Source organism: Meleagris gallopavo, chromosome 30, assembly GCF_000146605.3.
Source record: "Meleagris gallopavo isolate NT-WF06-2002-E0010 breed Aviagen turkey brand Nicholas breeding stock chromosome 30, Turkey_5.1, whole genome shotgun sequence".
In the NCBI taxonomy this organism is placed as follows: domain Eukaryota; kingdom Metazoa; phylum Chordata; class Aves; order Galliformes; family Phasianidae; genus Meleagris; species Meleagris gallopavo.
The window spans coordinates 4,424,380-4,447,512 of record NC_015040.2 but is presented as its reverse complement, the minus strand read 5'-3'; the positions used below and the strand labels follow the sequence as shown (position 1 = coordinate 4,447,512).

Here is a 23,133-nt window from a genome sequence, read left to right as displayed (position 1 = left end):
GGTCTTGATTGCTGTTTCTTTTAGGATAGATAGACAGCCTCTCTCCTCCTTTATTTATGAACCAACCCTCCCTTGATTCTAATTTGTGTCATTTGAAGATGCAACAAATAAATTCCAGCCTCCTATCCTTTTGAAAAATGTTACAGAAGAAGACTTATCATTACAAGGGAAAATAATTTCAGTGTGCTGGAAGCAGATCATGGGTTGTCACATGAGATAACACTTCATATTCCACCAAGCAAAATTATTTATGTATTTGTAAACTGCTTGGAGATTTTCCTAGTCGAAGTGTACAAAATGGTGGATTTTACTGCTTCATCTGTTGGTTTGCTGCCATATCACAGCATTGGGCTTCCTTTATAAAGGAAGTGACTGGAAAACCAACGATCAGGCGGGAGGATGAAAGGATAACTGTACTCACTTGGCAAGGGTGACCTGGTACATCTGTCACTTCAGAACTGTAGAGCTTCGCTCAGCCGTGTCACTTCATGGTTGCTGCTTCCTGAATGCACGAATAGAGTGCTGAGCTGCTGAAATGTCACTGCTTTCTGCCAGGGAAGGCGGTCAGTTGTGGACTTCTTTCACCAACTGCAAGACTTACGATGTGGAAGAAATAATAGCTTGAGATAACCTCAAAATGATATTCACTGTAGACTTTCACCCAGTGGTTATGATTTAGTCTTATTTTATTCATCCCTTGTACTGAAATGAGTGTCAAAACAGAGGGGAGCTGGTATTTCACTGAATCGTTCTTTTTTAGCGTTACTGAGAGCACTGAACCTTTCAGCCTTATCCGTATGACACATCTATTTCTTAAGCTAGAATCCTGAGTATTTTAGTGGAGTGGGGTAAATCTAGCTCCCTGGCTAATGTCACTTGCCACTCACTCAGCTCTTCCACCCACAACATCTGCATGGAACATTCTGGCAGCGAATTAAGGAGGCAAACGAGGAAAAAGCATGCCTTGCAGCCAGGGACCAGGGGGAGTCCTTGGAAATCTTTGCCTAATTGTTTTGTTTATGAAACTCTGTGGAAGATTTCCAGTGGGTTTCCTAATGAACTGGTTTGTTGTTGAGACTTAAAGCTATGCTTGTAATTACAGTAGAAGCGGGGGGTCAGGGCTTGTCTTCCTTCCCACAAGCTCTCAACTTCCAACTATTAAGCACACAAACTGTGAATTTTAAGTTTTTCTACTTCTTCGCAATGTTTAACTCCTTACTGACTCATGGAATGCTGTCACCCATCTTTCAGTTCCTAACCTGCAATTCTGTGTTCCTTCATCACTTCTGAAAACAGGGGTATCCATGAGAGCATTGCTCTACAAGGTCTGAGTGGAAATGAGAGTTTGGATTGAATGGAAGGAAAGTAAACTGGAGCCCAGACCAGTTTTTGTGTTGTCCTGGGGGAGCATTAATTAGACATCAGGAAACACATCTGTAATTGGATAGTGAATTGGATAGCTGTTTTAGAGTATTATACTGGGAGGACTTTGTGTTCTTCCCAAAAGCTGTAGCTTTGTATCTTGTCCTGGCAATTTATAGAGAGAAGATCAGAAGTGTTCTCTATATGTATTTCCTAACTACCATTTGGATACAACCATCTTTTTTTTCTTTTTTTTTTCCCAGTAACTTGCTTTTAGACTTCATTGTTATGGAGAAACAGATACTAAAACTTAAATGCAAGACCAAAATATTTAACGATGGCATAATAGCTGAAGGAACTTCGAATGTGTTGGGTTTTCTTCTGCTTAAATTTCCATTTAGGCAAAGTGGGAGGCTAGTTGGATCTTAAACAACTGCACTTGCAACTAAATTAATTCAAATATGAGGTGTTTCTTTTTTCCCATGTGAACCAAATGTGCTGATTTAATTAGATTGTTTTTGTGACTTTCTGTGTAAGGAGAGAAGTGTTATTTTACATTAACTCTTTATATGTCATGGAACAGGTAGGGTTCAATTTAGTGTTAATAACTGGGAAGTGAGGGAAAGAATCCTTACAAAAATGCAGTTGAAGATTGAGGTTGAATGAAGTTATATTTTTCCATAGATCATTTCATTTTATTACTTTAAGGAGACAGTCTTTTTATTTGACTGTTACCTTATAGGGATTCATAAGTGTTTTTATTTAAAAACAAAACAAAACAAAAAACTAAAACCAGATAAGATCATGGTTATGCATTCCATAGTCACAAATTTCCTACCATCACTGTGAATTATGTTTGATGTCACAAAGTTCTTGGAGAGGTCGGATATATCACCAGTCTCCAACTTTGAGTAACAGATAATAAAATAATAAATAGGGGAAGAATGTTGTTTTTCTGCTTTTGAAAAGAGTTTCACATTTCCATTTCCTGAGAATATTTTTGTATGCTCTTTTTAGTTGCAAGTTGCCTTTGTATGTTCTTATCCCATATGGGCAGCAAAGTCATTAGCTTACAGGAAAAGAGAGCTGGGGCTAGCAAAAGTCTTCAGAAGATGGAACAAATAGGTTCCTGTAAGTGTGGGGAATACGGCAGCTCCTCTGGTCTTGTTGCTCTCTTGGGTCTTGGATACCCTGCAACTGAAGACAGAACTAAACATAAACCTGTGTTGGTGTGTAAGTGTACTCTGTTGTTTAGTCTGTCCCTCTGACAGCCATGGCAATCTGGCTGCCAGTGGAGAAAGGCAGAGGAGAAATGCAGAGATGTTTGATTAGATCTCTGAGTTCCTTAAATTTCTCACCTGACAGCTGGGCAGGACAAGCCTATCCTTCATGTTGCCATTTAGTCATGGCCTGTGCTTTGGGTGACCATATCACTCCTAAATCTTTCACAAGTCTAAAACTAGTTGTATTCTACTGACAAAGGAAGGAAGGAAAGCCTTGGTAGGAATTTCTGGAGTACCTGAATCAGGGCTTTGTGGCTCAGTTTTTGCTCACAATAAGAAAATGAGATTTCTTTTCTCTCCTTGGCAGTTATGTAAGCATGGTTATGTTCATTTTATGTTGTTGCTTCTACAAACATTAATAGTACTGGATATTAAGGTGCTAGAATTTGAGGGTGAAAAATGGAATAGGGAAGATACATTCCACAGAAAACCAGATAGGGAGAGAGTGTGGAGAGGAGTTGTGGGCATTATACGTCTTAGGAAACATGCATGGTTGTGTCCACAATTGCGTAATCAGAATATTTGAAAGAAATATGACTGCATATATAAGGAAAGAAGGACAGTATGTGGAAATGGCTGTCACTGACAGGGAAACACAAGCTTGCTCTTTTTGCCTTGTTCTGTTAGAATGGAGCAGGTAATTAATGGCAAAGCAATCTTCTTGCCCCTCTCTCCCCATAGTCTCCTTCTCTATCATCTCCCCCTCTCACCTCTAACATATGTGTGCACATTCCTTTTTGCAGTTTTATTGCAAGTGTCTGCTCTATTAGCAGGATCTTGTTGTGTCTGATGGAAGGGTATGAAAAAACACACTGACCATTCTGGGAATATGAATGTGGACAGAAGTGCAGCAGCTGAGGAAATGTAACTGCACGGCCCAAAAGAAGCCCCAGAAGAAAGAGGCTTTCTAAATTATACATGCTTGCTACTGTAAAAGCAATAAAATTAAATTAAAATTGAAATGTAAACATACATCATCTTAGACTTGTGTATGAAGAAAGGGATTTGGCTACGGCAGGCTCCTGGTGTTGCGGTGCACTGAAGATTGCTCCCACAGTGTCATTTCTCTGGGCAGCTCCATGAGTAGCATCCAAATAGTTCTATATGTGGTGCCTGGATAATCTGCATATACTTTACACTGTGCTGAGACTCTTAAGTAGTGGTTCTGTGGTGTTGGCAGCTGTTCTTGAGACCTTTAGATCTCCACTTGATTTGAAGGAGTTGACATCTGTGTGCTGCAGCATCTTGCTTCCAGGGTGGAACCAGAAAGTGGTCTGTTCCTCTTTTGAGCCATTTTTCATACTTAGTAAAGGCAGAAGAGGTCGATTGCTATACCTTACTGATGCTCTGTGCTGTGGGGTGACCTTCTGTATTCTTCTTTTTAGCAGTACAGAGGTGCTTTTTAAATGTCTTAAGGAAAAGTGATTGAAAATGCGCTCAATACAAATCTCTTAAGCCCAGATTGACGGAGGTGCTGGTGAGAAGCTTCTGCTGGGGCACGAATTTGGAACATGGGTACCATCTGTGCTCCTGCCACTCTTCGGCCAAATTGCATTTCCAGCCTTCTTCTCTTACGCTGTTTTTCATTAAATTAATTGAGTTTTCCTGAAAGTCTTTGCCCATAAATACTCCTTCCTACACAGTGCACTCAGGTTATTACTGCTATCCAAGTCGTAGCAGAGCAGAAGGGAACCAAAATGAAAAATAGGAGGTGGCAGGGGAGTGGGATAGTTGAGACTACAGAAGGAATTTTTCTTCTCTCTCAGTGGTTTCTCAGCTGCAGCCATAAGTCTCTTATTAATGGAAGTGTAAAGAGAAGGAAGAAGAGAGAGAAGTGAGTTTAATTTCATGCCTTTCTGCTAAGAAAAAGGACAGAATAGTTCTGAAAAGATATGGAGGAAAAGTGAAATAGCTTTAAGGAAAAAAAAAAAAACGTGCTACGAAGTCACTGTAGTTACCTCATCCTCAACTCAGAGTTGAAAGGCAGTTTAGTGCAAGTGCAATGCTTTGAACCTTAGTGCAGAACTAAAAAGGGATCTGATTCTTCCCATACAACAGCAAAGCAGTAGTTGTGGCACCCAAGCAGCCACTGATGTATTGCTGCGTCCTTGTTGATCCTGTGGCTTCTTTGCAGGTAGAAGTTCGTAAAGAGCAGATGCTCAGTCAGTCTGGTAGCGTGTACTGGATGAGAATCTCCTTGGATGAAGGACTCGGTTTGTTTATTCTGCACTTCTCCATAGGAAACAGATATCCAAGTAAAAATGTTCGTGTCTAGTCTCTGTGTAGACACGCAATAGTAAGAGCATAACTCTAGTGGCTGAATTTAATGAGCATGTGTATACTAGTTGAAATGGAAGTTGCACATTTTCTTTGGCTTAGGTGTATTCAGACTAAATGCAGAATGTTATTATTTTAGCCTTTTTTATTTCTTACTTACAAATCAACACAGTTTCTCTTACCATTTGTAAAAGTGTGCTCAGTGTGCAAGGAGCTTTCCTTAGTTGCAGTTAGAAAGGCAGTGATGGAGAGCAGCCAGGGTTCCACTGCAGTGTGGCTGTCTGCTTGCTTTCCATGCTGCACATCTGCATTTTTATTCTTCATTTTGTGTGGGTTCAGTTTCCCAACTGGCAATATTGCCAAGCAATTCTTGGCTGTTTCCTGCATCCAGTGACATCGATACATTTTTCTTCTGATTCCTTTCCCGATGTCCAGCACTCCTCTCTCCCCCCACTCCCTCTTTTTTTTTTTTTAACTGTAGTTTGCTAAGTAGCCAGCTAACTTTTAGTAGCTGGACACAAACAGCTGGCAGACCTTGTCCTTATGATCAAACAATCTTGCATTGTATGCAGCAAAAAGTTCTTAATTTTTGGTTTTGTAACTTACAGTCCTGTGAAGGATTTATGTGCCACGTCTTGATGTGCAGTCATGAAGTTTAACTGTCTTGGACATTAGGTTAAGCTTTTGCTCCTTAAAGGCTTTTACAGTGATGCAGTTGTACTACTAATCTCTTTTCAGCCTGAGAAACTCGAGGTGAGACTGGCAATGAGGAGAATGTAGGTCTGAGATCAAACAGACCTCTGGTCTGTATCAACCACAGTTATTACTTCCTTATAACTGTAACACCGTAGATGAGTAATATGCTGTGTATCAGGTACCAGAAAGTTCTAACTTGGTTGGTGGTCTTAGAGAAGAAAATTCTGGGGAACTGAAGCTTCAGCTACACTTGGGACAGTACAGCATCTTGTGCTTCCCTTTCTGCCAAGGGCAGGTGGACGCAATGTGTATCATTGAGTCAAAATACCCACTTATACCTTGATGCAATTCCCAGTTAACCTACTGTAGGCCTTGTGACAAAATCTGCTGTCAGTTGGCCTCTGGAAAAAGGCAAATTCAGCTGATTAGAAAAATTTCCTCTGGTCTCACATGGTGTTGATGTCTGGAAATCTCTTACAGTGTACGTGCCGCAAAGACATGGTGAAGATTTCCATGGATGTCTTTGTGAGGGTTCTGCAGCCAGAACGTTATGATTTATGGAAACAAGGAAAAGACATTGCTGTCCTGGACCATATGAAACCCACAGCTCTGACTAGCCCAGAACTAGATGCCTGGAATGAGACGAAGGCAGACTTGAAGGCCAAATTGCTTCGCAGGTAAAAACAAACACACAAAATCCCACACAACTAAAACAGCGACAAAAAAAGTTGTCTGGATACTGTATTGCTAAGCCATTAAACTCTGTAATTCTCAGCTTGGGACTGTTCAAACTCATCTTTTTATACTTGCTCCTGTAACTTTTCTTGGATGATGCAGTCCCTCATTGTTCTGTTTCTTCTGAATATTACGGAACCCCTTTATTTTTATTATTATTATTATTATTATTATTTGAAAGTAGGACACTGTGCCCTGTCACATCCCATCTTTTATCCTGGAAGACAAAAATATCTATAGTAAGCATGTATAGCTTCACTTATCAGAAAGCAAGAGGAAAAAAACTGTCAATTGCAAAAGGGATTTTATGCATGCCTTTTTCTGCTTCCTTTGATCTTTGTATTAATTTTCTGCAAGTTCATCATGTTTTTCATGTATTACAGCATGCTTGAATTGAAAATTTGGCATGCTAACCTTTTACTGTTGGAATCTTGCTTTATAGGATAGGAGATGAGGAAGAGGACAACAAACACCGGTATGTGACTTCCCTCGTCAACTTCAATGATTACAGTTTTCTTCCTATTGAGTTTCTTAAAACAGTAACTCCTAAAGTATTTTTCTGGTTCAATTAGTTGTTTCATGTCTGCTTCCTTGAGAGGGCACAGAAAATCTTGGGGTATCAAAATGACCTTCATCTTGTGCTTGTGTAGATTTCTGAGATCTTGATCTCTTTTGTCCTATTGGAGAACCTCAGCTGCCTATTCTTGCGTTCCATTCTTGAGTCCTGAAAGCAGCTGATGTCCTGAATAAACCAAAGAAAGCTAGTAATGTGATATTTTTACCAGATTAACTGATTATAGATAAAGCTGACTAGTCACCAAAGTAAGTAGGTATTAAAAAGTTGCTGCTGCCTTGGAAAGTGGAATTGGACTTGAGTGTGTTAGGAATGAGCTCCCAGTGGGAGAAATTCCTTGTCGTGCTTCTTTGGAGAGTGCTATTTTACAGGGAACTGAATTATCAGAGGGCTTTAATGTACTCAGATGTAAAGTGGGTTCTCCTCCATATGCTCCTTTACTAGTTTTTTTTTTAAACACCATTCTGTCTGTTACCCAAAATACTTCCTCTGTACTTCTGCTCACATCTACTGTTTGTTGAATTTCTGATGTCAGAGTTGGAAATTTCTGGAAATTTAACTTCTTCATCTAAAAGTAATACTCTGCTCGTAATTTTCGTTCAGTTATAATTTCCTTGAAATCCAGAAATGAAAGCTTTAATTAGTTATTAGATTTTGGGGGCCATGTCTGATAGGCACTTTGAGTGACATTGAGTTTTAAAATTACAGACCTAATCAATTCAATTATACTGAATGCATTTGAGTTTCATAGTTTAAAAAAAAAATAAAAATACAGGAATAAGCGTGTTCCTCTTTCTCTAGCATTGGCCTTTGTTGTCCTCTGGTTTTGCTCTGTGTGGTGGTCTGTGCCTTGCCTTTTCTACATTAAAGGATTGGTCCCCTATTCTGTGAATGCTGAAAAGGAAAAGCATGTTGTCCTTTAAAGACATGCTCATAAAAATAAAGTAGATATTTTGGCAGATAACAGACCTCAGCAATAGTGCTTCACTTCAGAGGTTGTTTTCCTGAAATGTTTTCATTTCTTTTTTCTGTTGTGAATTTCAGGAAAAGCAGGGTGATCTGAGACTCAGCAGGTGTGATTTATGCTCTTTGGGCTATGACTCTCTGAACTGTGCCCCTTAGTCTTTTTCTTCCATGTCTGGAAATTTGGAGTCTATGGGAATACTTCCTATAGATTTATTTACTGTTTGCACACATAACACCAATGTTTATTTTCCCTGTTGAAAATTATTGCTTAGCAGAGAAGCTCCTCTATTTCAGCCTGAGCTACTGTAAAACATCCAGCCACTTTTTTTAATCTATTCATTGTCCCTAGATTTTTTTCAGTATTATCCTGGAGCAGGTTTCAAGCTGTTGAATCCTGCTTAGTAGAAGTTTCTCTCCTATGCTTATGTCTTGGAAGGACATCATTTGACTTGAAGGCTGACTTTTCTCAGAAGGATGGACTTTGCTGGAGGAATGGGATTCACCTTATCCCAAACATCTTCATAGTTGTACCTACTTAAAATAAGTCACTCTGTGGTCTGTACTTCAAAGAGTACATATGCTGCTTTTTTCTCTCTCTCCTGGAAACTTAAAGCTATTAAGCTCTACAAAGAGTTATGCTATTTTTATTCTAGGGTCATTCATACCTTGAAAATCTCTACTGTGTTTACTTTATGGCTTCAGCAAGAGAGTGCTTAAGTCTGGTCCACAAAAAGCCCATTTCTGGTATGCAAATTATTTCAGTTACGGAATATCTTCACTGGAAATGCACAGCTTCAGCTTGTTGTCCTGGAAGCAGTTTCTTTAAATGGATGCGTTCTTTCTTTCTTTGTTCATTTTTACACAACTTCAGAGCCAGAAGAGCACTTTAAAAACATCCTTTTTATCTACTGAGAATATAAAGGATTGTAACTCGAATTTTGCCTCGTGTTCCAACACAATGGCAATAAAACCATACGCATTTACTTAAAAGAGCATTTGACGCTGGATACTACTTCAATGCTTTTTTTTGTTTTACCAGCTATGGAAAGTTCCAGCTGTTGAGGTAAAGGCATAGAGGTCTGTCTTCTCCTCTTACCTTGACTTTCCTCCTCTGTAGAAGGTGCGCTGTACTTTGAATGTCGGTGAAGAGAAAAGTTGATCCTTCTGGGTTCAGTTGTCTGTTCTTGCTGATGAATGTCTTGCAGGTGCAAAGTTAACGTCTATACTTGGAGTGCTACCATATGGTTAGAGCCTAGCAATTATAAATTGCTGTACATATGGATCAACTTTCTTTTCTATTAATCATTCATTTCAGGTTGAATTTTTTCTTCTTTATGGTTGCCTGATTAAGGACTCTTAACTTCGCAGCACTCCAAATCTAATTAGCAGCTGAGTTTCTGGGGATGCGAAACTGAATTTCAGCTTTTCTAGATATTTAAGCTGATGGATAAGAATGAAGCATGAGAGTGTTTTAGTTTGTTACATGGTAATAGATGCAGAGGCCTAGGAACGAGGAAGCCATATGGAAGATCCAGTTTTAAGAAACAAAAAACAACTCTGCTAAGAACGCTGCAGAATTGTAGGTTTCTGAATTAGTCTCTTGGAAAAGAAAGCTTGGTAGGTTTGCGCTCAACTCTGAAGGAGCTATTTGGTAGATACTTTTAAAAGTGTGTACTGATTGATACGGAGTTAGCCCTCATGTGAGGCTGTGATCTTGGAACTGTAGCTAAAACTGTGCTGATAGCACTGATGTTTTGGTTGCTGCTGAGCAACATTAGCACAGTGTCTGGGCCTTTGTGCTCTGTATCTCTGCCAGTGAGCAGGCTGGAGTGGGCAAGAGGCTGACTGGGACAACGGCCTACACAGGCCAGAGGGATATTCCATGCCGCCTTGTGTCTGTGCGGGAGTAAAGGCTGGGGGGAGGAACAGCGCGTGGGTTGGGTTTCTGAGGTGGTGTTATTCAGGGGCTGGCTGGGCACCAGTCTGCTAGTGGGAAGCAGTAAGTGATTTCCTTTTCTTTGCTTTCCTCTTCACCTTTTTTATTTTTTCATCTTTCTTTCATCCATTAAACTGACTTTGTCTGGACTTGCAAGTTTTCATGCTTTTGTTGTTCCTGTTTTGTCCCCTGTCCTGCTGAGGAAAGAGCAAGTGGCTCTGTAGGTACTTGGCTTCTGACATGGCTCCTAAGCAAAATATAGTATCCTGCCTTCTGACTTTGCATTTTTGTTTGCATTGTGACTATTGCAATCTTTTTGTTTCAGAGACACTGATTGTCACTGATTGTTACAATTAGTTTGTTAGTATTAATCTGATCACATTACTATCCTTTTGTTTTGTTTTAAGTTTAGTCTTCATAGAGCTTGAACCCTGAGAATTATACTACTGAAAAGTCTCAGTCTATTGATTATTCTATAAGAACTCATTAGATGTTGTTTTGAGAAAGTGTCAGTGGTGTGGTAGTGTTTCAGAGCTGGAAGATGCTCATGGACTTCCAGCAGTTTGCCAAAGGGAAGCAAGTACAGAATGAGAAGAGATGATAGAATGGAGACAGAAAGAAAGATTCATAACAAGTCCTCATCTATGTTTCGAAGTACAAGCAAAATAGATTTAAAATGGAAACCATTTTAACTACAGCTCACAAGCTTATATTATCAGTGGTGGAAAAAGATCTTTAAGAAACTAGAACCATTAATGGCTGGTGTGAATGGATCTTAAATGTGTTATGCGAAGTTCATCTGTTTCTTTTCAGATACCTGTTTTGCCCTGCAGCTATTGTTAGCTACCTTGTGTTTTCTTTCCAAAGAAGATCTTTTTGTTTTGTATTCAGTTTTTTTAGTTGGTGATCATTTTTTATATTGAAGGCTGTTCTTTTATGTCAAATTGCTCCTCTCTACTTCTAGGTCTCACAGAAAAAGAAGTCAACCAAGAAGACATAAAACAGAGGATCAGAAGTCTCTGGGGGATGTCATGGCTATTGAAACTGCCTTGGAAGATGTGAAAGTGAAAGAGGAACTGAAAAGAGGGCCAGACCTAGAGGAAGAAGACAGAAGCAAAGTGGTTGAGGGAGAAGGTAAGGACTCTGCTCAGCGATGGCAGATTGTCTCAGTGAAGAGCTGCTGGGGGCATGCTATTTCTCTAAAACATGTTTGTAAATTAGCTTGTTTACTGCTGTTTATTTTTGTTGAAATTTCAGTGAAAACTTACCCAGAATTAAGTCTACGCTCACTGAAACATGCTATCATTTACATCAGCAATTGATTTTTCCCTCTCTTTAAGGATTCAAACCAAATAGATTTCTTGGCAGGGCTTAGAAGTTCTGCCAAAACTATTACAGTTTTGTAAAAATATATTTTAGGGGTGGAATATTTTAAAGTATTTTATGAAGTAGCAAATAAATACATTTTGTGTCCCCCTCTGGAAAGTAAAAATTTGTTTATTCCCTTCTGCAATTAATCTTTTTTGCCATTTCCACCCTTTTCCCCACTTCTTACAGACTGAGTGTAAGGTCAGCCTTAGGTTGTATGGGATCCACAGCTGCTGCATGTTGCATCTTAGAGCCGTCCATGACATCTCCCAGTCCTTTTTGACTTCTTGCATGTAAAATCACAGGTTGCAAGCTGTTGGGGAGAAAGCAAAGAGAAATAGAAGCTGTTGCAGTGACAGGGCTGTTTTCCATGAATCCATGGCCACGTTTTTGTGCAACCTTTGGTAAGGCTGCATTAGTCTTTCCCTGCACATTCAAGTATCTGTAGAGTGTACGTATTTCATAATATTACAGTCCTCGTTAATGAAACAATGTCTCTACGATTCTTTGAGGCTATTTGTTAGAATGCACCATGACTTCTGTCACTTGGGGGAAAGTATGACTGACGGCCTGCTGCAAAGACAGAGAATTGTCTTGTGTGTAACATGTTCCTTCTGTGTGTTTAGTCCAAAAGTCTGTTCTTAGCTGGAGGTTCTTTTTGATATGTTCTTTTTTTTTATTGCACGAGGGTAAGTGATAGGTATTTATATGTTGCACTCTCTTGTTGAGGTGCTTTCAAACATTTCATAAACATTAATGAATTCATTTTCATGTGTTGTACATCCATTGTTTATTTTGCATTTGAAGAAAACTGATGCCACGCTGCTTGTTGAATCTTGATAATTTTAAAGCATCTGTGGAAGCAGTGAGTAAAGAGTTGAGATGGTCTTTTAGTTCTGTGGTCTCTTAGCTAGACAGTGTACTTTTTTAGGAGGTAAGGAGTTTGAAAATCATTCTCGTGCACAGCAAAAGTAGCACAGTGTGAATTGTTAATCTGTGGTACTCCAGCTTGGAAGTGGCAGCAGTGTGTTAAATTGTATGCCCTTAGCTCTTATGCAGGTTTAATAGCTAATGCTTGTAATAAATGACCTGAAAATGCTGATATCCCTTGAGAGACGAGGTAAGTGACAAGGACAGATCTGAGATTCTTAGAGTAACAGAGAAACAATAAAAACTCTGTTCTAGTTGAGTAGCTTCTAAATCATTCACTTAAGCTACATGTTAAGATCTCCTTAACTATTAGCATAGGAGGGACAAATTTATTTTCATGACCATTGCAGAAAGCATTGCTGTAAGCAGACTTTGTAGCACAATTTCTGAGGAGCGTAGTGTTTGATGTTAGCAAATATACACATTTCTTAATGCAATACAGCAATTAAATACCACTGAATTCTCTAATTTTCTACATCCTACTGTCTGCATGATGTCTCACAGTTTTGTATTGAGAAGAGAATCTTTTTTGATGGCTCTATTCTTTGCAATTTAGCTTTCTGCTCTCTATCACTTCCTTTTTCTTATGCTCTGCCTTGAAATTGGTTTGATTTCCCACTTATATCAGAAGAGATGACCTTGAGAAGGAAGAAAAACGAGTTTTAGAAGTAGGTCTTAACACTTTATGTTTGTTATTTGGACTTGCTGAGTATTTATAAATTTCAAGATTTCTCACCCTGATACATTAACGTGTTTTCTTTTTGTCTTTATGACTCAGCTTTATATTCATAATTTATTACAGAGCTATTAGTGCATTTAGAATTCTTAGCAGGTTGTCTTGGGACTTGAAATTAAAAAGGAGAGTTTTTGAGCTCTGCTTATCTCTGGGTGTGCTAAGCAGTATAAATACAATCTGTGAGTCAACAGGTGTTATCAGCTGTGCTGTATGCATTAATAGTCCTGCAGATTTGGGCTACAAACTCATATATCTTAAGAGGACATCTTTCTTCCAAATTCACTTGAAAAGAAACAATGAGATGCTTCCTGTAATATAGCTGTGCGTTATTTCCTGGCGTGTTTCGTTAAATGACATTCCCATTTTAATGTTTGATAGTCTCATTGCACAAAGGTATGGTGTAACCTCCGGAGTAAGCAGTTTGATTTCCCCATCAACCACCCTTTCCCTCAAAGATATTGGATATCTGCAGCTTCAGTGAACTCATTGTCGTTATTTCAAGCTATCTACAGACAAGCAAGTTTTTCCACCATGAGAAAACCTCATCCTGCTCTTCTTTTCCACATGTATCAGCTCTGCTATTTGCATTTTTCTCCTTCAGTGGAAGACCAGCTGACAGGGACTATGCTCCTACTGATTCTCCATATTGATTTGTCTGAAGAGATCACTTTACTTTCTAGGAGTATTCATGGTAGCCAGAAAGTGCCTTTGAATTTTGTTTCACTTTGTTGTTCTGCTGATTTTATAGATTTACTTGCAAATTAGTTTGTTCATCTTAGTGCAAAAACTTTTAAACGAAGTTCTGCATGACAGCTGCTGTGCAATTACTCATTTAGAAGTCAATAAAGCTGGTGAGTGGCATTTGTTTTGCTGCTGGGTAGAGAGTTTGCTGAGTGTATAGGGAGTAAATATGATCTGGTTTTGTACAACTGGGGAAAAATCCAATTTGACTTTCATTCAATGTTGTTGTTTCTCTAAGGAAATTCAATATTCCTTTTATCTGTGATGGAACAAACCAGTTTATCTGAGAGACAGCCTGCACAAGTACTACAATAACTATTTGGACTGGACTTGTTTATTTTTTTTTTTTTTCCTAGTAGTAAAAATTAGTATAAAGTTGTCAGACCGGATTCTGGGAAATATCCAAATTCTGGTGTCCACTGGCAGATTTCAGCCAGGAATTTGGCACTTTGTCTTACTGGGGATTATTCACCTTCTACTTTCAAATCCTTCCTCTTGCAAATACCACATTACTGTGTTTGTGATGGCTCATCTGTTTACCAGGTTTGGTTGGTTGGCTTTGCTTATTCCCTAATGGAGGAGGCTGAGTAGGTTTGGATTGGTAAAGCTTTGTTATCAGGATGAATAGGCTTTCTCTGTCTTTTGTTGTCATCAGCCCTCATCCTATTAGTGGGGAAATGACCTTTTGCAGTAGAGTTGTCTAGTCATAACATCTGCAATCTCTTATGAAACAAATTTAGCACTTGCATCTGTCTGTGGAGCATCTATTTGCTCTCCTTTCAGTGAGCTGATAACATTTATTTGTTAAGGGAGGAAGGAGTTGGGTAAAGGGAACATACATCATTGTAAAGGGATGAAGGCAAGCTCTGAAGGCATCCCCAGTCCTAACCTAGAAGCACTCACTGAAGAGACACTAGGAATTTTAATTACTTCTGTAAAGTTAGGCTGTGTGGATCAGAATTAAACTGTAAAGCAAAACTGTTGAGACTTTTATATGTTGAAAAAGGGTATTTATTTTCACAGCCACGTGGGTTCTCATCCCTGGAGACCTTCAGAAGTCTCCTGGTCATGGGCTTGGGTATCCTGCTCTGGGCGGTCCTTGAACATCTTATACATCTATTGCTGCACAAATGTATATATTACAAACCATACATTAAAGTAGAAATGAAAAAAAAAAAAGAGAAAAGAAAATAAGTACTATTTTAAATGTAGGTTTTATTTTATTTATGGTACCAAAAGTAATTTCTTCCTATACCCCAATGAAAGGTTTTGCATACCTCATTTTGGGATCACTGATACTGAAATACCAAAATAAAAAGGGCTAATATAATACACTGTATGTTTTTTAGCACTCTGTCCTGTTTCTAGGGGCCTAGATGCTTTCCCTTCAGGCAAGTCAAAATGACATGAATCTTTTATTTCTAAAGTGGGCTTCTCCAAATCAGCGATGTGGTAAGACTGAATGGACCCTCAGTCTGCCTGCTTGAAGGAAAGAACGATGTTGTAATGTAATATATTAGCCCAGCTTGAAAGGGGAAAAAAATTAAATGCCCAGACATCTTGACATATGAAGCTAAATATTGCCTATTTCTTAAAACAGGTGACAGCAAAGTAAAGGCTCGTCCTCCAAAAGTAAAAGGTGAGAGGAAGAAGAAGCATCTTTTCCATCAGCACCAGCACCACCTGCAAACATCTCAGCCTCTGCAGCAGCAGCAGCAGCAACAGCTGCCACTGCCACCAGCAGTGCAGCAGCAGCAGGCAGAGGAGGAGGCAGCAGCAGCACCTGCAGCATCCACAGCAGACAAGAGCTTGCTGACCACCCCCCTCAACATTGTCCAGCCCTCAGAGGCACCAGTTGAGGAAGATGACTTTAAGCCTCGTCCTATCATTCCCATGCTTTATGTGGTTCCACGGACCAAAAAAGTGGTGTTTGACAAAGAGCACATGTCCTGCCAGCAGGCATTTGAGCAGTTTGCGACTCAGAAGAGTCCTGGTTGGCGGGAGCAGACAGTCTCTTTGGAAATCCCTGTAAAAGAGGAGGAGAGTGCAGAAGCAGAAAATACAGAGATTGCTACAGAGGTCAGTGATTTACAGGTATATGTGACCACGGAGGTGACTGGATTTGCTGGTTTTAAGCAATGAGATGAGAACCAGACTTGGAGTGACAAGAATCCTGAATAGTGTTGTGAAATACACAATTCATGACCTAAAATCTATTACAGGCATCTCTTTCCCCTGACAATTTCTTAGCTGGAAACAATTTTCAAAAGAGGAGAAAGGAAAATATTTGGGAATTAGCATCAGGACAGATAAATATTGGAAAGCTCTCCTTTCCTGCATGATGGCGCTGAGAGAGCCAAGGGAATGGCAAAGCACTATTAGAAATTGGGGGGAGAGGGGGGACAAGGGGAAGAAATATGCCTTTCTGATGTGACAACACACAATGAGAATTCCTTACATAATAGTGTTTCTAAGACATAATGGATGCAGACTAAAGAGGAAAAGCATTACTTAAGGTGCTGTACCTGTGATGGGCTGCCATACCTTCATCTCCATTCTCCCCAGTGTGGCATAAAATGTACGTGGATTTCATTTTTAATCCTTTAGCACTGCTGCTTGTCTTCATGTCTGTGAAAAAGGAAACAACCAAAAAACACGTGGCACTGTCTATTTCTAGTACAAAGTAGCTTACATGTGATGTTTGGTGCCTTTCACCAAAGAGGACTGTGGGCTGCTGTGATCAGTATACATGCAGTATTTACAATGTTTGATGGTGCATAGGACATTGGGTACAGTTCAATATAAATATATTTGTCATAAAATGCACTGTAATGTTTTAATAAAATGTTTCTGGTCATATATGCCCCGTGCATAGTTTCCATAATAGATTTTCCAGCTGCTTTTGGGAATGACCAGACTGCTCATGAGCCAATGGAACTGGCAAACTTGAAGCTGTTTTGAGCTGATTTTTAAGAAAATGCTGAAGTTTATCTTTACCTGACATCTTAAAATAACTTTGGCTTTACCTACTACAGTAATTGGCTTGGAAAGCTCTGTTGATTCCAGCCAAAAGAATGAAAAGTTGACTGTAAATTCAACAACTCTTTATGAAAATAATTCTGCCTTTCGTCCTAAACTCGCCTTTGCTTGCCAAGATATTTTGGGGCTCCCATCTAACTTGTTCTGGTTTGTTACAGACTGCTGCTTTCTCAAAAATGAAGATGGAGATAAAGAAAAGTCGTCGTCACCCATTAGGCAAACCGCCAACCCGCTCCCCATTGTCAGTGGTTAAACAGGAGACCTCGAGTGATGAGGGTGAGTGCAAAGGCATGGAGAATGCTTGTATGTCTTGTCTCATATGAAGAATTGCTGCAACCAGTAAACAAAGCTGGATGGCCTGAAAATTTTTGCGTTATACTGAACTGGTAGAAAATACAGCATGTTCCCGGTTTGATAACCCAGCTAGAGACAAAATACATCTTTGGGAGGTGTCCCTTCTCACCTCCCACCCTTTATTCTCTCAAGAAATATATTTTCCTGGATACAGAATGAAGTATCATTTTGGAAAAAAGGAAATAAGTGTTCACAGAAAATAACAACATAAAAGCTGCCTCTCTGCTACTGCATTACAGTGAGTTCTCTGCATCTCAGATGGAGATGGAGATTAGACCTGCTGTGTATAGGGAAGGTTAACTCTAACTTTTTGGTGGACTTTTTGAGTTATACGAATGTTAGGATCCAACATTTTGTACTCTTGCTTCTGTTGTAGCATGTAATTTGTCACTTCTGGATCTTGGCTACATTATAAAGTACTCAGAATATAGAAAACCCCATGGTAAACTTTTTCACACTGGACAGGTATGTGAAGGTGTAGTTGCCAGACCCAGCTTTCAAGGAAATTAAAACTTTACATTCAAAAGGAAATAACAGAATATATTTCCTGTTCACTTCTTGTTTTGGAGAGCATACCTGTTGATTTTAGAAGAGCTTTCTGTTTGGCAATGGCAGGGGTTGCACGTGCATCTATCCATGCCCTTTCTAGGTATGACGCATCTGATAGCCTGCATATGTGTAATGTCAAGTGAAATGAAAAAACATTTGAGGCTAGTTATCTTGTTTTGGTGTGAAGACCTTGCAACAAACTTTTGTGCTGAGGGATCCTCATTAGATGGATTCTTTTCACTGTTTTCACTTGTTGGATGGTGTATGGGGACTTTCCCGGCTGACTCAGGAGCAGCTTTCTTTGAAAGCTGGCATTTCTTGGAGACTGATTTACAGCACTACTGGGCAAAATATGATCAAACAGATTCTTCTCTTCCCTGACAGGGAGCAGCAGCAACTCTCTGCGCTCCTTGCTTTTTCTGGGCTAAGGTATAAGGGTGATCTGGAGGCTGCAGTGAGGGAAAGTGAGCATATAAATCAAAGGAACACAGTATTCTGTTCTGAGATTCATTTCAGACAAATTGTTAGCTTTTTCTCTCTGTGTGTAACTTGCTTTTGAGACACAGGAGGCATCCTGAATTCTGAGTCTCACCTAGACTCAATCCTGGGATGAGCAAAGGCAGTGATCACATGCAACAGTAATGACTGTTCTTTTTTCTCTTGCTCTGTCAGTATGGATTACGATGTTGGTTTCCAGTCAAATTTCATTGATTTAACTGGTACCATAAGTCTCCTTATGTGCTTTGATTAAAATTTGGAGAAACGTATGCTTTGGTTTTGGCTCGTGTCTCAAAAATTCCTTGAAGGTGCTTGATTTTTTTAAGAGGTGAGTGTTGAGTTGTGCTTTGAAAGTAAGGCATTGAGAGTATCAATCTGCATACCCAGGGCCACTGATCTTTTTAAGTCCATCTGCACCCTACACAAGATGTAGACTCCTAAGTGTGTTTAGCTGAAGTTACCACTGTATAGCACATCCTTGTTTATCTGTGAGGTCCAACACAGAAATAAAGTGTTTCAAGAAAGCGAGAATGTTTTAGAAAATGATCTTCACTTAAGTGTGACAAAGATGAAACTGTTCATAATCTCAGAAGAGAATTGATTGAGCACAATCCCACATTGTCTGACAAATAACTTTCAGGTTTGTTAGAGGGAGAATTCAAAATCTTGGCTGTGAACATGACTGTGTTTTCTTGAAAGTTCCTCTTTTCTAGTTGGGTAAAAGTTTGAAAATGTTATAAGGGATGTAGGAGTGGAGAGGTGAGCATTAACTGCCTCTTTCCAATAAATAATGGTGAAGCAGTAGAGAATGTGGTTTCAAGCACTGAGCTCTGAGGATAAAGCTCCACTGAGATGTTTTTGAGTCCTTCTGATCAAAGGTGTTCTTTGGGTGCTTTGCAGATTGATGATGTTTTGAGCAGTTTACATTTAGTCTTGCACTGAACGTTTCTTAAATGCTTATCGTGACTCAGAACTCCTCAGTAATGAGTGGTAAGAAACTTGGATCCTCAAACTGGCACAAATGGATTTTGTGGTGCTTTAATTGTAAAATACCAAGGGTTTTGTAAAAACAAAGAATTAGCAAACTAATTAGCACGAGCAGTGCCTATCAAAGCTCTGGCAGAAGAAAAGGTGGTGATGAATATAAATTGAAGGCTCAGTGATGTGCACTTGTTGGAATTAGCTGTCAAGCAGTTGCAGAGAAGTAAAATGAATATTTGAACTGTGTGCATCATTGGGAGCTAGCCTAACCAAGCACTGCATGCACAGCTGTCTGACACAGCTCCTCGATGTAGAAAGCAAAGGGAGATTTCCTTGCACTTGCATCATGTATTTTGAATTTGGCTTCATTAAAGGATGCTGTTGGTTTCCAGGGCTAGAACAGTGGGGAGAGTTCTGGAGGCAATAAATATTGATTGTTTCTTCTTCCTCATGGATGATTTTATGAGGTCATCAGTCTCTCTGCTCTATCTGTCCAACCATAAAGTAAAAATTATATCCATTTAAGGAAGAATTTAAGACATACCTGAAGAAGTGTGAAGAAGCATGTTCCCATTCAACTTCTTGTGTTGTTGAAATATCTACTCTAACTCTACTGTGCTATGTTTTGCCTCTACTAAAGACTGGAACTTTTTCTTTCTAGAAACATTTCCATTTTCTGGGGAGGAAGATATGAGTGACCCAGAGGCTTTGAAATCTTTACTTTCTCTCCAGTGGAAGAATAAAGCACCTAATTTCCCAGCTGAAAGAAAATTCAATGCAGCTGCTGCCCTGAGTGAGCCATACTGTGCTGTCTGTACCCTCTTTTACCCATATAACCAGGTAATTCCTGAAACTGCTCCGATGGATGGGTTGGTGCTGAGTGCTGAATGGTGATTGTGCAGGTTAGAGTGCAGATCTTCATAAGAAAGTGGCAAGTCTCATACAAGTGTGTGCCTCAAAGAAGTGTTTGGATTTGGCTGAGGCAGTTAGTCAGGCCTTCCCCATTATCTCTTCTGGATTCTCTGGCTTTCTCAGCTTGCATTATTTAAATGGCACATACAGAGCTTTGCACTGCAAACACTATTTCATGCAGAGAAGCAGTGCCATATTGGGCCTGTGAGTGCTCTTGTTTAGATGCGTGCCTGGATTTTTGAATATATGCAAACAAGCAGCAAAATAAAGCTTTATTCAGTAAGCATATGGATCATTTTTTGAAACTACCAATATGCTTTGAGATGTATTATAGCAGAAAGGCAGAATTTGTCAGGTAAATTAGTTATTTGCCCAGTTGTGTATTGAGTTGTTCTTGTGTGCTATAGAGCCAAAAGGGAAGAGAGGGAGAGTGTGAGTGTGTGTGTGAGTGTGTGTTGGAGGCCTTTTTGGACAAAAGCAGAACCCTCCTCAGCCTGCAATTGAATATTGAGAATAAAGTATCTATTCAGAATTGCCGAATGTTGCTGTATAAAGATTGTAAGGAAAGCAGATATAGCTAGAATGTTTTAATTTGTTGTTTTTAATTCTGGTTTGCTACCAGAAAGCTTGAAATGTTCTCCTAGAGAAAATCTTGCAGAAAGAAAAGGGAAGAAGAATGCCAAAAGGATGGAGGGTATCATGGGGAGTGGCGGGGAGGCCTTGTTTTTACTAATTTTTGTTTTCTCCTTGGTGTGTCCAGCTGCAGTTTAGGACCTTAGATTTTTACTGAAGGAGATGGAAGGGTTCTCATTATTCTAATGTTTCCTTGATTTTTTAAACAAATTGCAAATCCCAGTTGAGGTCTAAGGAAGAGAGAGGAGTAAAAGGTGGGGGGTGGGAGCATGCATGAGAAGATACAGCTTTAGGTTCCTTATCAGTGCTGTGTGCTGTCAGGTGCTGGATGATGGGAGATGACCTTTTTGTAAGGGTATTGCTTTGACTTTAAGGTTAAAACTGTGACTAGAGAAGAGTGATGTGATTTTTCTCTTCAAGTCCTTACAGATGGATAAAGAAGCTGTCCCAGTCTCTGCAGGGGAGACCACCTCTTTTGTCCACCTTTCTAAGTGCGGACAGAAGACGAAGCCTCTGATCCCAGAGATGTGCTTTACCTCAAGTGGAGAAAACATAGAGCCTCTTCCTTCAAATTCATATATTGGAGAAGATGGAACCAGTTCCTTGATATCCTGTGCCAAATGCTGCCTGCAGGTTCATGCTAGTGAGTGTTTCCTTTGTTACCGAAGTGTTTTAGGTACTCTCAAATTTCTTTTTATGTTGTTTCTATTTGTAATCCTTGTAGGCATGCTTGCTGTTCCTGTCACTTCTACTTCTTCATTTTCTTGTACTAGTATTGGTGTATATTTGAGTCCTTCTTGGCAATAAATATTCATAAAATGTAAACAAATAGCTGATTCTTTTATGCTTCACATAAAAAAGCCTTCATTTTGTTACCTTTTATTTTTTTACAGTAAAGCCAAAATCACACAGCTCATTGTACTGTTTTTGTTTGTTCAAATAGCAGCCTAAGGTAAGGAAAGGTTGGATTGGTTCTGTTGATTTGGCTGCATTGCACAGAGGAGTTTCTGAGATATATTTTTATTACTGTCTTAGTTACTATTTGTAGGAATGGCACTTGATTACAAAAAGGAACATATGTCTGTTTGTTTCCCTGGGTTCTGTCTAAAAGAAAAACTGATTAATCCTCGTTGAGTGTACCTTTGCTGTAGATTGTATGACATCCAGTTAGCATTTGCACTTGTACTAGATGTGACAAATTACTGTTCAGCTGTTTGATCTTGACAGATGGGAAATCCTATTTGACTTGCATAGTTGGAATTACTTTTGTTGTTCCAGTTTAATAGTCCACAGGTCACCATGCAGCTCAGTCTGGCTGTCTTTTCTGGAGAACTAAAGCACAGCTTCTGTTTCCATACTGCAGCTGTGATTATGGTCACTCACTTGTGGTTAATAAGAGCAAATGATAGAGTGTGACCGTTTTTCTTTTTTTTTCCCCCCACAAACTGTGGTCTCTAGTGAGATGCTGGATCTTGTGCATCCGTGTGTCTTCAATAGACTAGTCTATCAAAATGGTTTCAGTGGCCAAACTCTGATTTAGTTAGAGAGTTATGTGGTCAAAGTGATGTTAATCTGCAGTCTCAGACACTGTGTAGAGAAACTGAGCTTTCTGTTTTATCTGTGCCTTGCCCTTGGGAATAGGGCTTAACTTCTGTGCTCTAGTCTGATGTGGTTTCAAGTGTCTGCTTTGTTTCCTTGTCACTATTTGTACCACCAAACTGTGATATGCCTTTGACTTTGCTGCAGAGAATCCATTTGCTTCTATTACAGGATTGCAGTGTTCAGTTGCCGTTAGGTTTATCTGACAGCATGCTGTAAAACTAGTTGGCAGTTTGCTTGCTATTGAGAAGTGCCCTTACCCAACCCAAGCGAGAGGTTATGACAACAGCAAGGACACAGAGAAGAAAGCTTTTGCAGAGGTTTCTAGGCTTTTAAGGTGTTGGCAAATCCATGAGAAGAGCATATGTTCTTGTACCTTTGCCATCATTGTTAAAGGGAGAATCTGGGATTCAGTAGCCCTGACTATTTCTCCCCTCAGATCCTGTAGCCCAGCTCCCTGTGGATTTGAAGCAAGAAATCAGTGCTATTCTACACTCTGTTGAGCTCCAACAATATTTCAGTTAAGGGTGTCAGTTTTCTCTTGCAGCTCAGTTTCCAGGTTAGTTTTTTAAGATTCATCACCTCTGCCTGTTTTCGGGATTGAGTTGAATGTGCTTTCTTGGTTTGCCATGTGATAAAGAGAGACTTAACGTATGGGAGACAGCTGTGGATCTATATTATTGACTTTTTTGACAAACTGTTTGTCTGGTTAAGTGGATAATTTTTATAAATCCAGTTATGGTGGCAATCTCAGTGCTTTCTGAATAACTTCTTTTAGGTTTTATTCAGTAATTTGAGACTGTCCAGCTGATGTTTTATGTTCATTTCTGTTAGGAGAGCGTAAAGACCATGCGTTGAGCTTTGTGTTAGCTAGGATGCTGGCCAGCAATTTATAAATATGTTTAGTTTTCTGCTACAGAATAGCCTTTCTTTGCAAGCATGGTAGAATCACATAGATACACTT

General features: G+C 39.5%; 1 protein-coding gene across 3 annotated transcripts in view; it reads left to right on the top strand.

Moving 5' to 3' along the window:
• KDM4B (lysine demethylase 4B) overlaps positions 1–23,133 on the top strand; it is a 71,977-nt gene that overhangs the window by 34,807 nt on the left and 14,037 nt on the right. Inside the window, exons 8-14 of one of the 3 annotated variants that reach the window (XM_031557158.1) lie at positions 6,099–6,295; positions 6,796–6,828; positions 10,794–10,963; positions 15,205–15,683; positions 16,802–16,919; positions 19,687–19,865; positions 20,991–21,213. In XM_031557158.1, the coding sequence (XP_031413018.1) occupies positions 6,099–6,295; positions 6,796–6,828; positions 10,794–10,963; positions 15,205–15,683; positions 16,802–16,919; positions 19,687–19,865; positions 20,991–21,213 (1,399 nt within the window). Of the gene's footprint in view, positions 1–6,098; positions 6,296–6,795; positions 6,829–10,793; positions 10,964–15,204; positions 15,699–16,801; positions 16,920–19,686; positions 19,866–20,990; positions 21,214–23,133 lie in introns of all 3 variants that reach the window. The other 2 variants (XM_031557155.1, XM_031557159.1) reach the window with 2 other exon arrangements.